This window comes from Juglans regia, chromosome 1, assembly GCF_001411555.2.
Source record: "Juglans regia cultivar Chandler chromosome 1, Walnut 2.0, whole genome shotgun sequence".
Taxonomy (NCBI): Eukaryota; Viridiplantae; Streptophyta; class Magnoliopsida; order Fagales; family Juglandaceae; genus Juglans; species Juglans regia.
Genome location: NC_049901.1, coordinates 40,183,343 through 40,196,552, shown reverse-complemented (window position 1 = coordinate 40,196,552; position 13,210 = coordinate 40,183,343). Strand labels below are relative to the sequence as shown.

The window sequence follows — 13,210 nt, the reverse complement described above, 5'->3', positions numbered from 1 at the left end:
ATGTTTGAGCTTTTGTTTGGTTGCTTTAATCTTCTGCTTTATTGTGCATATAACGAGTAAAATGATTCTTAAAAGACGGGCTTTCCTTAGTTTTTTATTTACATCTTCTAAGAAAAATTTTTGAAAAACTCCCCACCTTAAATTGTCACTCTACCTTATTTATTAGAGAGAGAGGGCTGGGGTGGTAAAAATCTTGGAGGATTTTGTTGGGTCTCATAAAGAGATCGATTGAGTTCTTGATTTATTTTTATTTTTCCATCTGGTTTTTATTCTAGAGTTAAGGGCTTTGGCTCGATGGAGGGTACTCTCTCTCTCTCTCCAATCAAGTATTTGCTTGGAGACAATCGGAGTCTGGTTTTGTCTGAGGAGAGAGTATTTGCTTGGAGAGAGAGAGAGAGGGGGGGGGGCTTGCAGGCGACGGGGGTGGGGGGAGGGAGGGAGAGAGAGGGGAAGAGATCGAAATACCAAAAGTGTAATCTACTGCATGTGGGTGTAAACTTGTGTTTGTTGCAATGCTTATGTGGCAGATCCTTATTGGCTGGTGTAAAAATGAGGAATTCACCTGACCGGCTGGGAGCCTTACTCTGGGCCAGATAGATGTACCCAAATGGTAAATCCTCATTGTAGTAACTCATATGAGCAGTCCTGTAGTTTGCACCTAAGCAGGCTATGACTACCAAGGCATATCACACAATTACTGTCCCAAGTTGTTTGCATAAATGAGATCCTAGCCAAGGTTGTGTAAGCAGCAAAACATGGGCAATACATAATCCACTGAGTGAGTTATTCAGGTCTTTATATCGGGTTTGTTTAGGCCTGAAATCTGTTGTTCTTCAGCTCGGTAAGAGATTGGCCAACTCTCCTGGTAAAGCAGGTAACTATGTCATGTTTTCTTTACTGTTGTGATGGCTTATGTCTGTTCGGTTCTTTCTATTGCAGCGTTCTGAATCATTTAATGTTACATTTGATCTGACAGAGTATTGATAGTCCTCAATTTTTTTTTTCCATGTATATACATGATAATTAGCCAGGTTGAATAGTTTTTTGCTTGAACCACCGTAGGAAAGGTTTGCTTCCATTAGGATTTAGATCAGACACAGGATGAAACAACATATGGTTCTGTCCTAATAGCGAATTGAACTATTTACAACTTTGTTTAGAAGGTCTAATCGGATTTTTGTTTTATCTGGTTCCTGATGCAGTTGTTTATTGTTAGAAATATCACCTTCAGCTTGGTTCTAAATCAATGGAGTGTATAGAACTCATCACAAAGCTGAAAGAAACTCTGATAATTTATGACTGTTTGAAAGAACCACATACAGTCTTTGTAATCTCAGAAAACTTTATACAATTGAAAACAACGATTCTTTGGGATGTTCAGTGAGGGAAGATTACTTAAATGTTTTCTGGCTGGCTGATCGTGGTTGAAGTCCCCCCGCCTTTTTCTCACTAAAAAAATCGCATCCTTTTCATAATAATAATAATAATAATAAATCATGTCCTCTGATATGAACTTGAGCCCTGGGCTTAGGCCATTTTCTTAGGCCCAGTCTCTAGCCCAATTACCAAAACATTGCCGACATTTGTGCCATAGCCGCCGACAACAAAAATTAGAAAACCATTAACAATCTGATTAAATATATCAATTCCCATTTAATAACTTTACTTTAATATAAATTAGAAATATTATTCGAAATTATATTTTTATCTTCATATATATATAATATGATAATAAAATAATAAAATAAAGGGGAAGTCTATAATGTGGGTTTTACAAAATTTTCACATAATAATAATTTTTCTACTTGTAAGTCATAAAGCACACATTCCATTTCATTGACTTGACAAGACTTGATTTGTAAGAGATTTTAATATGAAATTTCTTTAACAAATCAAGTCTTTCCATGTCAACGACATGGAGAATGTGCTTTGACTTCCAAATAGAATTTCTCATAACGAAATGGAAAACATTAGACATAAAGGGATTCCACAAAGAAATATCACACACTGATGTGGCACACACATCTCTCCTTATTTTTTTTTCTTTTCCTTTCTCTCCCTCCCCCTGCCGGCCATGGTGGTCGGTGACCACCTCATGGTGGACAGAAGATGCTGACAGTCCAAGCGGCACCGCCGGCATGGAGCGCCGATAAGGAGGTTAGAGAGAGAGAGAGAGAGAGAGAGGCTCTGGTGGCTGGGGGAGAAGCTTATGTTGACGAGGGGCTAGGTGCGGTGGCGCAGTTGGGCTGCGATGGCAGCGCTAGTAGCAGTGAGAGGGAGAAGCTGTGTGAGAGGGGCTTTGATTTCGGGAGGAGGAGAAGGAGAGGGGTTGCACTGTGGGGGGTTGGGTCAGGTCGGGAGGTCACCTGTGAGGGGGAAAGGCAGTTGGTGGTGGCCAGCAGCGTTTCTGTGGTTGGGAGATAGAGTCGGGTGAGGCGCACGACTGAAGGGGGAAGGAGGAGAGAGGGAAAGTGGGGGAATAAGGGGCTAGGGAAAATGGACACATGGCACACATTGATAGTGTGCCACATCAGTGTGTGTGTGTGTGATTCTTTTGTATCTCTAGCAGCCCTCTAATGAAATAGTTGATGGAATGCATGGCTTTATAGAAGTTGGTATTTAGTAACAGTAATCATTTGGTCCGTATGATTAAATTGAAAAAAGAAAATTTGTAAAGAAATGGTTTGGTTTTGGAGGGGAGTTGTAACTTAAAACAAAGGCGTCAACATTTTATATAGGAATCTCAAAGCTGTAAATTGGTCTAATTTTAGGTGAAGATTTGCATACTTTTCAGCCACTTTCCGAATTTGTATCACCTCATTTTAGTCCACATAATCGCTAACTTGCATTATATAACTTTTTTTTTATATATAAGTAAAAATATTATATATATATATATATATATATCAATAAGAGTAATTAAGTACACTGGATATATACAAGAAAATATTTAACCCATACTAGAGAGCTCCTAATAATCCAGAAAGCCATGAAACCTTCCTAAAATACACCAACCTCCCCAACCCCAGCCCTTCGTTTACCGTAAAATTAGTTCTCTACCCGAAAATCCCACTACGAGAACCTTGTGGACATGATTTCTAGTTGAGGAGAAAAAAAAAAAAAACATTTAAAACGTTTGATTTCAAAATATTTAAATTGCTGAGTACAGTGGCAACCGAAAATAAAGTTACAGCTTCTATCTGGTTGGCACAAATCACAATGATACTCGGCATCAGTTTTTTCAATGGAAATGAACACATCTAGATTCCTTTCTTCTTCTTCTTCTGCAGATTGTAGTTTACATAAAATCCTCATCAAACATTAATTAAAAGGGCAATGGCATCGGTGGCTTTGGCCACTGAAATGACCAACAAGGTTCCAAGCTGTCATTCATTTTGCAGATGCTACATTCTAAATTGACACACAATGTAAATGCGTGAGTGGAGTACTCTCAGATGCCTTGGATTTATTTGAGATTGATTGCTGAGTTGCCTCTTTTTTATTTGTAAGGCTTTAAAAGATTTTAAAAAGTGGGGTTGATAGATAGAAAGCCTACAGATGAGTCATGCATTTATGTGGCTCCACCAAATCCTCTGCCATTGTCTCATTTGCTTCCTTCATGATTGGAACTCCCATGTGATCATGCCCCTTTCTGACTCCGAGAGAGAGAGAGATAGAAAGTTGTGCTCTTAACAGTCCAAAATCCTGACCTAAAGTTCTTAATGTTTCAACCCTATTAGGCCAAACCCCCCCCCCCCCCCCCACCAACTGTTCCTTGATAGAAATTCACAAATACTTCCAAATTCTTTTCTTTCCACCAACAGAATGTTCATCATGGTATTATGTTTTTATCAAAAAGAAATTAAAGCACCTGACAAAGTAAAACTTACAGAAGAAAACCAAAAATTGCACTTTCCCCTGTTGCATTATCTGAAAGTCTAATATGGATCTTGTTTGTCAAATATTGGTTGCAGTAAATAGTAATTGTCTTAGGGTCTTGGAAGCCCGGCCTCAAAGATAAATATCTCTTAAAGGTGTGGATAGGAGCATATCTTGGGATCTGATTGTATTTCTGTATCATACACTTCTTGTTTAATGTCTATGTGAGAAGGTCTCATTACAATCAGCATGAGCCATGAAGGGTGCCCTCATTATAACCTTTTCCCTAAAAACTAATGCAATTACATCTGGCAAACTGCCCAATACAACCAGGTCTTTCTCAGTAATCATATGGCATTAATTAAGACCTCTCTGCTAACAGAAACACTGGGATATGGATGCTGTACAAAAATAGGGAAGTGCCATGCTTATGGGGCATAATTTGGCCAATCATGCAAAACAGAGAGCCCTTGCCCTTTGTTATATGACAGACCGACAAGGTCGCATTAATCAAGGGCAGACATTAGCCAGCTCAATTGCTTTGGCACAAGTGCAAAATCAGGGGACATTTGGGATTACTTTATTATGGTGGTTTTTCATTTGAGATGACTTTGCCTTAATTACAGGTTTTAAGTATTTGCTTTGGAATTTGGGCCATAATAAGGGAACAATCCATTTTACTTCCTAGGATAATGCAATGAGCTGGCACATTGTCGGATATAGATAACATGGACTGCCCTATAATGATTTTCAACCAGATGGCTCTCAATTTTCAAGTACTGTCAAACATTTTTCAAGTCTATTTTGTAAAAGTAAACTCAATAGTTTGGCTCTTAGTTTGTACATCCTTGGAGCTGAATAATATTGGTTTATATGCACCACAACTGGACTTCCACTACTACTTCCTTTTGTCAACAGTCTGGTTATTTCCTTAAAGTCAGAGATGCACATGTAATCTGAATTCAGGACCTTCTATGGCACAAGAAGAACATGCTCTGCAAATTAAAGAACACAAAGTGAAATCATATTATCTAATGTTCCCTAGATTTTAAACCATTTACTGTTTTGAATGGTTTAGATCATGATATCTACAGATCACTTAAATCAAGAGATTATGAATTCAAAACGTTTTTGCAAAAGAAGTTTTTCAGGCAACTCTAATTTGAATTTGTATTGATCTTTCTCATATAAGAGGCAAGAGGACCACAAGCCGAAGTGGTAATCATTTTTAATGTAGCTTGACCTTTTGAGATAGACACATTGGAATGTAAACTTTGTCATCTAGCAAGTTGGAAGGAGACAGTGGCTATATGTTGATGTGGAAGCATGCTAAAGACAAAGAACAAAAACGAGCAGAAGCCTCCAACACAAAAAGGAAAACAAAAAAAAAAGGGATTTGAGACTAAGATATGAGAACATAGATTACTGGTATTTAGGAGAAGCGCGTTACACATTTAAAAAAAAATAATAATGCAGAAAAGAGTACGTGAAACGATACTATATTCATTTTTTATGCAATTGGGGTACCCTATAAGGCAATGCTGTCAGCTGGCTGTTTGGGTACATGCCCTTAGGGAATGCCACAAGGACTCAAAGAAAGGAAGAAAGAATGAATGATGATAACAACAACTTGAAATATTAATAGAAATCATAATTAATAATAATAATAATAATAATAATAATAATAATGTGGTTGTCCTTGATGCACGTTGTTCAAGATTAGGAAGCTGATAAGGGAGAATAAACAGGTTATGGTGGCCATTAATACCGCACGGTGTGTATGCAAGGAGAGAGATAGAGGGAGAGAAGGGCCATGTACATGCCGAAAGAGATGGGTTAAGGAATTGAAAACTAGATGGGATCACATGCTTTCATGGCGTGTTATCGATTCCTTTAACAAAAGCTAAGAAACAGTACCCCCCCCAAGTAGCAAAGAGAAGAGGTGAGAGATCTGACCACATGCTTCCTGGGGACCATAAAAATCAGAAAATCAAAAGCTTAATTCTCCCCACAAGATCGAGCATGAGAAGATCCCAAAAAGTAATACAAAACGATGGAAATGTTGTTTCTCTCAAATCTTACAGCTTCTTATAACTATATTACATTAATTAACTCAAAGTACTCCTAAACCCCATAAAGGAAAATGTGTTTAAACAAATGAAAAAGTGGATTTGCATGCTGGACTACAGTTATCTTTGCTTTTAAAGAACATTTCATGCCTTGGTTACTGCATCTGTCCTTGCTTTTAATCTTGTAGTAACACAAGGCTCACTGATTTGGGTGCTCCTAATTGTTTTATTTTAATGCAGAGGGAACCTTCCCCCAATGCAAGAGGCTAGGGAAGGAAACTTCTCTCTTCAGTGTGGAGAATCCCATCTGCATTATCTTGTCCCTCCCATAATGCATGAAATCTTTCTTTTTTGAAGAATGTTTGGGGAACAAAGAATTTTTTATTTTTTTTCTTTTACTCTCTCAAAGAAAAACAGAGGATATTACAACTACTGGTGACCTAATTGATAATTAAGGGAGAGAGAGTTTCTTCTTCTTCTTCTTCTTATTATTATTTTCATGGTTTTAGTTATGATTCTTTCCAAAAAAAAAAGAAAAAGAAAGAAAGAAACGAAAACATCCAATGAGGTAGAGAGGGTGAGAGTGAGAGAAATTTAGTGTGTGTTTTTGACATTTCATGGAAGTTTGATGGATTAATTAAATGTGATGGTCCAATGAAGTTGATATATTTCTTTATTTTTGAAGTTAGTGATAACTATGCTAAGTTGATAAAGATATAAGTAATTTGGCCTTTAATTTGATTATATTATTAAAAATGATATCCCAATTGAAGTCACTTTCCATCATTTAAAAAAGAAGAAGATATTTTTAATTAAGCCTTTAACTATCATTATTTCATTGGTTATTTTAAATGACTGATAAATTATTTATTTTCTAAAAAATACTATTAAAAATTTTTATTTTTTATTTTTTATCTTCGAATGTGTTATCAAATTATAACTAGAAAGTGATTTAATTTTCTTATTTATCTATTAAATTTAATATCGCATAAATGACAATGAAATAGGGATGATTAAAAATCTTTATGAATATAATTAATTTTTTTTCATAATTGTTAAGGATGTTTAAAAAAAACCTAAAAAAAAAACTTATTTACACTAATGTGTATATTTAAAGTGTACATTTGGTGTGCACCCTAGCATTTGGTGTATATTTAAATACGTTGTTTTGGGTCATTTGACAAAAAGATAAAAACCCCATAATTGTACGTATGATAACAAGCAATTAGCAGCGAATGCAAAATTATATAAAACTATTTTTAATTAATGTAATGCTAAATACAGCTTTAAAATATATAAATTTTATGTATATTTGTTGAAAAAACTAGAAGTCTATTATTAAAAAATAATTTTTCATATAAATCACACGAGATTTAAGCACCTTTAACCTTGCAAATATAATTTCTCCTTTATCAATCAAAGAGTATTTCTCATTCATTCTAATATTAATTGTTTTTAAAAATCTAAAAGGAATATTAGTTAATTTTGTTGAGAACAGCATTATTTTTAATTGCTATATATAAAATTAGAGCATGCAATTAACCCTTTGGTGGATAAATCATGAAGATCATCGATCGAGTACGCACAATAATATCATTATAATAAATATATATTAATGCCTTAAATACTCATGTAGATAAAAACAAGCAAACAAATTAATTAAGAAACCTAGAAATCTCTACGTAAGGGACTTCACATGCATTAATCTAATTAACTCGTAACCAACAAATTAAACCAAATTTTATAAGTAGTAATAAAAGCATAAAACAACATCATCCCGGGAAACAAGCAAAGTTTTATGTGCATCATCTCTATCTTCACTTGCATTGATAAGTGCATGCATGGAGTTCAATATTAATTGTAAATCCCCACGTAAATATATGTGTATATATATATATATATATATAGGTTGTAACGTCCATTTCAGAAAATAAATAAAATTAAAAAAGAAAAGAAAAGAAAGAAGAGACCTAGCTAGCTAGCTAGATACGTCCTTTGTATAATATTAGGCAACAACTAAGCAGTTTTGAAGTCTTTGCTGTCTTTCCTTGTTTTAGGTGGTCACAAGGGTACCTAACCAAGCATGCAATATAATTGCGCCAATTCCATATATATCCCATTCATTTGGTAAATAATAATTAATGGAGTATTTTTTTTTTTTTAGTACTCTCTTCTTTTTTATCATTGCTAATTAAATGGAGAGAGAGAGAGAGAGAGAGAGAGAGAGAGCCATATATATATGTATATCCAACCAATTAATAACATTCATGAAAACATAGTAATTAATACAAAACTGTGTAGAAAATGTGCAAAAATATACAATACATACATATGAGACCACTAGGAGCTAGCTTTATATAACCTACAACTGTTAGCCATTTACTAAATCCTACAACTAAAAGCAGAGCTTACATACAAAAAAAGGGACTTGGGGGGGGTGAAAAACCATGCATGGGGGGGCCGCCCGGGGTTACATGCCAGGGTAAAACATTCTTCTGGTCAAAAACGAAAACAAAAAACCATGGACATGGATGTCAGTAGTACTACTCGTCATCAAGCAATACCAACATGAATAACATCACAAACATTTCTCCCTAAAAGATGATCGATCGATCGATCGATCTTAGCTTAGCTTAGCTTAGCAGCAGCAGCTCCTATATATATCTTTATAATTCTGATCAGCTCGCTCGCTCGCTCGCTCAGGAATAATGCAAAGGCAAGGCAATCATGATGGGTACTACTTCTGCATGCCCACTCAACATTAATATTAATGCAGCTAGCATATATAGGCGTGCTCACACTCGATCGGGATGTTGGGTCTCTGTAGAGATAGCAACATCATCTTAGGAGGACCCTTGATCTTTGTGGCCCTGATCAGGATGGGACAGGGATTGGAAAAGGATGGGTGCACCGTATTGTGGGTAGAGTAGCATCAGGACCGTCGGTGCATGCTGATAGCTTGGAGCCAACCTAAAGGAGAAGCGCTGCAATATGATTGCCAGCGTTAACTTGGCCTGCAATATGGCTAGATTTTGTCCGATGCATGTGCGGACACCAAGGCCAAATGGAATGAACGCAACCGGATGCTTTGCTGCCCGTGCCCCGCCCTCGGAGAATCGACCTGGGTTGAATTCGTTGGCATCGTTGCCCCACAGGGCTTGGTCATGATGGATGGCCAAGATTGGAACCAAAATCTCGGTCCCACATGGGATCTTGTAGCCTCCGAGCTCTACATCAACTTTGGCCCGTCTGATTGCTGCGATCGCCGGGGGGTATAATCGGAGGGACTCGTTAAAGATCATGCTTAGCTGCACAACAGATGATCGATCATGATCATGGCCCAGTACATTAACATGATCTTTTGTAATTTATATATATATATCCCAAGTCTCTTAATTATAATAAGGTGGTTTAATTCATGAGTCTTGATCTTCCAAATGCAACTCTTTCAAAATGACAAGAATGCCACTAAATGTTCCCACCAAAACAAGAAACAATAAAAGCGAAAGGTGGCAGTTTGGTTTTTAACACGAAACAAACATGTGCTAAGAGACAAAAACATGATTCTTTGTCCTTTCTAATATCCAACATACAAATACAAAAGCTTACCGTCTTAAGCTTGACAACATCATCTTTGCTGGGTACATCACGTGATCCACACACCCTCAGGACCTCCTCACGTGCCTGTACCTGCCAGTGAGGGTGCATAGCCAGAAGAACAGTAGTCCACGTCATCAAATTGGATGTGGTCTGTTTGCCGGCAAAGAAAAAGCTCTTGCACTCTTCAACAATGTCATGGACAGTGATATTTGATGATGGGCAAGACTTTGAAGCCTGAATCATGAGGCCCAGCAGATCCTTTGGACTTTTCTCTTGCATTAATAAATCCCTACCAGAATTATTTTTCTCATCTTTCCGCCGTTCGATTAAGTTCACCACAGATTTCTTGATTTCCTTATCCAACTTCCAGCAATTCATGTTTCTCTTTGTGGGCAGGAATCTGTTCATCCAACCAAAAAAAAAAAATCTTAACTTTCTTTTCATTCAGTTAATTAATCACTAATCTCATGCATATATACTTGTAATTTGTATATGTATGGCATATTAAGATAAGTGACCACCTGATAATGACTTGTACCGACATTGATTGATCATCATCATCAAGAACATATAAATCTTGATTTGACTAGAGGTATTACTATAAGGGAGAGACTGATCATGACTTTTTTCTTTCATCTTTTTTTTTTTTTTGGTTACCTGTAGCAAGGGATGAAAACTTTCTGAAAAACATCTGCAGCTAGCTTCATTTGCTGTGCTTGTAATCTGAAAACCTTTTTTCCATCTTCATAGCTGCTGCCAAATGCTGCTCTCGTGATGACATCTTCTGTTAGGGTTTGAAACCATTCCGAAACTTCAATTTCAACCTCTCCCAACTCGGACATTGCAACAAGCTGCCATTGCTCCAACATGTCCACCACACTCTTTGCCACTACTGGTATCAACAGCTAATACGTACACGACAACAAATGGTAAACTTTGTATCTCTATATATGTGTACCTTTCTCTTTTCTTTCCTTTTTGTAGTAAAAAAAAAAAATTAATTATATGAACTTACTTTGAGATTTTCCATGTGGAAAGTAGGGGTGATGATTTTCCTGTGGTGAGCCCATTTTGCTCCTCCTTTCAGACTGAGGAGGCCGTCACCTTCGAGCTGTTTAACAAGTGGGTGTGCTTCAATCTTCTCATAAAACTCTGACTTGGAGGTGAAGATATCTTTGACGAGGTCTGGATCGGAAATGGTGAGACGAACCGTGGGTCCTAACCACATGAGAAATGTTGCACCTGTAAAATAATTAATGACATGTACATGATAAGTTACTGATCTCATGGTATAATTAATTAGTGTGATAAAAAAGAAAAATTTTGAGATCAGGAAGTGTTTGGGGGGAAAGAAAATTATGTTTATTGGGTAGTAATTAGAATGAGATCTAGAACAGACACAGGCCGGGAAAAAAAGATAAGCTTTTCACGAAGTAGGGAACTACCACACATCCTTGAGCAGTAAGTATCAAGTTAGCAAAAAGAGGAATGAGCAGGAAACATGACAGCCATTAATTCAGAGTAAACATGGATGGTGTAGACCCTACACAGACACACACACCCACAGAGGAGGCACAAAACAAAATAAAGATGGGAAGAAGACAACTAAAATTTGAGCTACTGTCGAAGACACAACCTCATTGTCAAAATCCAATCCTTTCTATTAAAACAAAACAAAACCGAAAAAAAAAAAAGGACAAAAGAAAACTGAAAAGTAAAAACGGAAACTCCACATCCAAGGGCCTCAAAGTCATAAAATTTTAACCATGAGGATTCTGGAGTTTGGTTCTTTTTAACTTTTTCTTTTTTTTTTTGGGAGAGAAAAGTACAAATTGAAATCACTACAATGTTAGAATGGTCAGAGACATGTATATAAAAAATCTTATTCCATAAAGCGTTCTTGAATTTCCCAGAGGAGGAGGAGGAGGGATGGATGAAAAAAGAAAATGAGGAAAGAGAAAAGAAAAGAAAGAAGTGCAACAGTCCAAAATCTGAGCTTCAACATCAAGCATCTAAGCTCGGAAAAAGCCTGAAAAGGTGTGAAAAGAAGTACCCTAACTAAAAAATAAGCCTCTGAAAAGTCACGAATTCTGGAGGACTGATCGTGAAACCGGCTAAAGAAACATCATAACTGAAGGCACACACAGAATAGGATAATTATCAAGTATGAGCCATAGAAAGCTAAGAAAGAGAAGGCTCGGAAACCCACATTAATACCCCTTAAATGGCTCCAAAATGTTTATTAAAACAATAAAACTCATTGTTAATGCAATGAACCCCTGCCATGTTAAGAACAAGAAGAAAAAGAATTACTGGTTTTGAGTGTGTGAGTGTGTGTGTGTCTGTGACTGATCAAAAACAAAACAAAACAAAGAATAGCAATACCATAGATCTTTTTCCAGTGGTGGTAGAAGGAGAGGACTCTGGGGAGTATGTTGTGAGAGAAAGGCATGGGCTGAGAGGAGGCTTTTAACATCATCCCCCCGAGTTCTTTAACATTTCCAATGAAGAAACGGTATGGGGGTCCTCTGATCCCTTGCCTTGAGAAATGGTCTTCAATTCTTCTGGGCCTCCACCAAAGCGATACCACCACCTTCAGCACTAACACTAAGAACATCACCCATATGACGAGAAGCTTAAGCCAAGACAAGAGCTCCTCCATATCTTGTTTTAGCTTTGAATTCTTTAAAACCTCTCTCTCTCTCTCTCTCTCTCTCTCTCTCGTGTCTGTTTGTAGCAGAGAAGCCTTAGCAGTTGCTTCTTATCTGCTTTGCCTATGTATGCTGTTTACTTGTTGTGTAGTGTGCTGGCTTTAATACTACATAGATGAGAGAGAGAGAGAGAGGTTTTAGTTAGGAGGAGGGGCAAAGCAAGGCCAACGGCGTAGGGGCCGCCATTGGAATTCTAAGGGTCAACGAATGAGGAAGGTATTTTAATTTTTTAATCATTTTAAGACGATATTACCCTTGTCTTCTTCTGTTACTATCTTTTTAGTTAAAAACCTGTGTGTGTACATAATAAGCTTTATGAAAAATGCATGTTGGCTATCTTTCTTAACTAGATGGAAAATATTACCTTACAACTATTTTATAATTAATTTACAACTCTATATAAAATAGAGGATAATTTTATAATATTAAAATTTATTTTTAATGGAGTGACATGATTTTATTGATTATTTGAATATTAATTGTAAAATAGATTAATTCCTTTTTTTTCTCTCTAAAATTTTAATTCTAGATCATTAATTAGCATCTGGCTGGTCAGTTCAATTTAGCCAAATTTTGACTGAAAATAACTGACCTTTTTTCTTTTTCCTATATGAGTAATTAGTTGTATATATCCTTCAGTAAACCTTTCTCTATTATATATATAGAAAAATATTTTAAATTTATTAATGTTCATTTCTAGCAATTAAGAGGATAGAGAGAGAATTAATGAGTAAAAATTGAATAAAAAATTTGAGCTTTGCTAGGTACAAGCAGTTTAGTGCACCAAACTGTGTATTGATATAGACATGACTTTTTTTTATTGACAAGAAAAAAAAATAAGAAAAGTTTTGAGAGAAAAAGAAAATATTCTTTCTCACGAAAATTATTTTCGTTTCAATTCGCATTGTTTTATTAAACGGATGCTTTACATGTCAGCATCGATGAGCGCAT

The 13,210-nt window shown here is 36.3% G+C and overlaps 1 protein-coding gene across 1 annotated transcript; it reads right to left on the bottom strand.

Annotated features, from left to right (window-relative positions):
* Window positions 1-8,188: 8,188 nt before the first annotated feature.
* LOC109006277 (cytochrome P450 734A1-like) lies at window positions 8,189-12,379 on the bottom strand. Its single transcript, XM_018985505.2, has 5 exons — window positions 11,934-12,379; window positions 10,564-10,790; window positions 10,206-10,453; window positions 9,558-9,948; window positions 8,189-9,256 (listed from the first exon to the last, which is right to left on the bottom strand). The coding sequence occupies exons 1-5, from the start codon at window positions 12,208-12,210 to the stop codon at window positions 8,792-8,794; spliced, it is 1,608 nt and encodes a 535-aa protein (XP_018841050.2). The 5' UTR covers window positions 12,211-12,379; the 3' UTR covers window positions 8,189-8,791.
* Window positions 12,380-13,210: the final 831 nt, after the last annotated feature.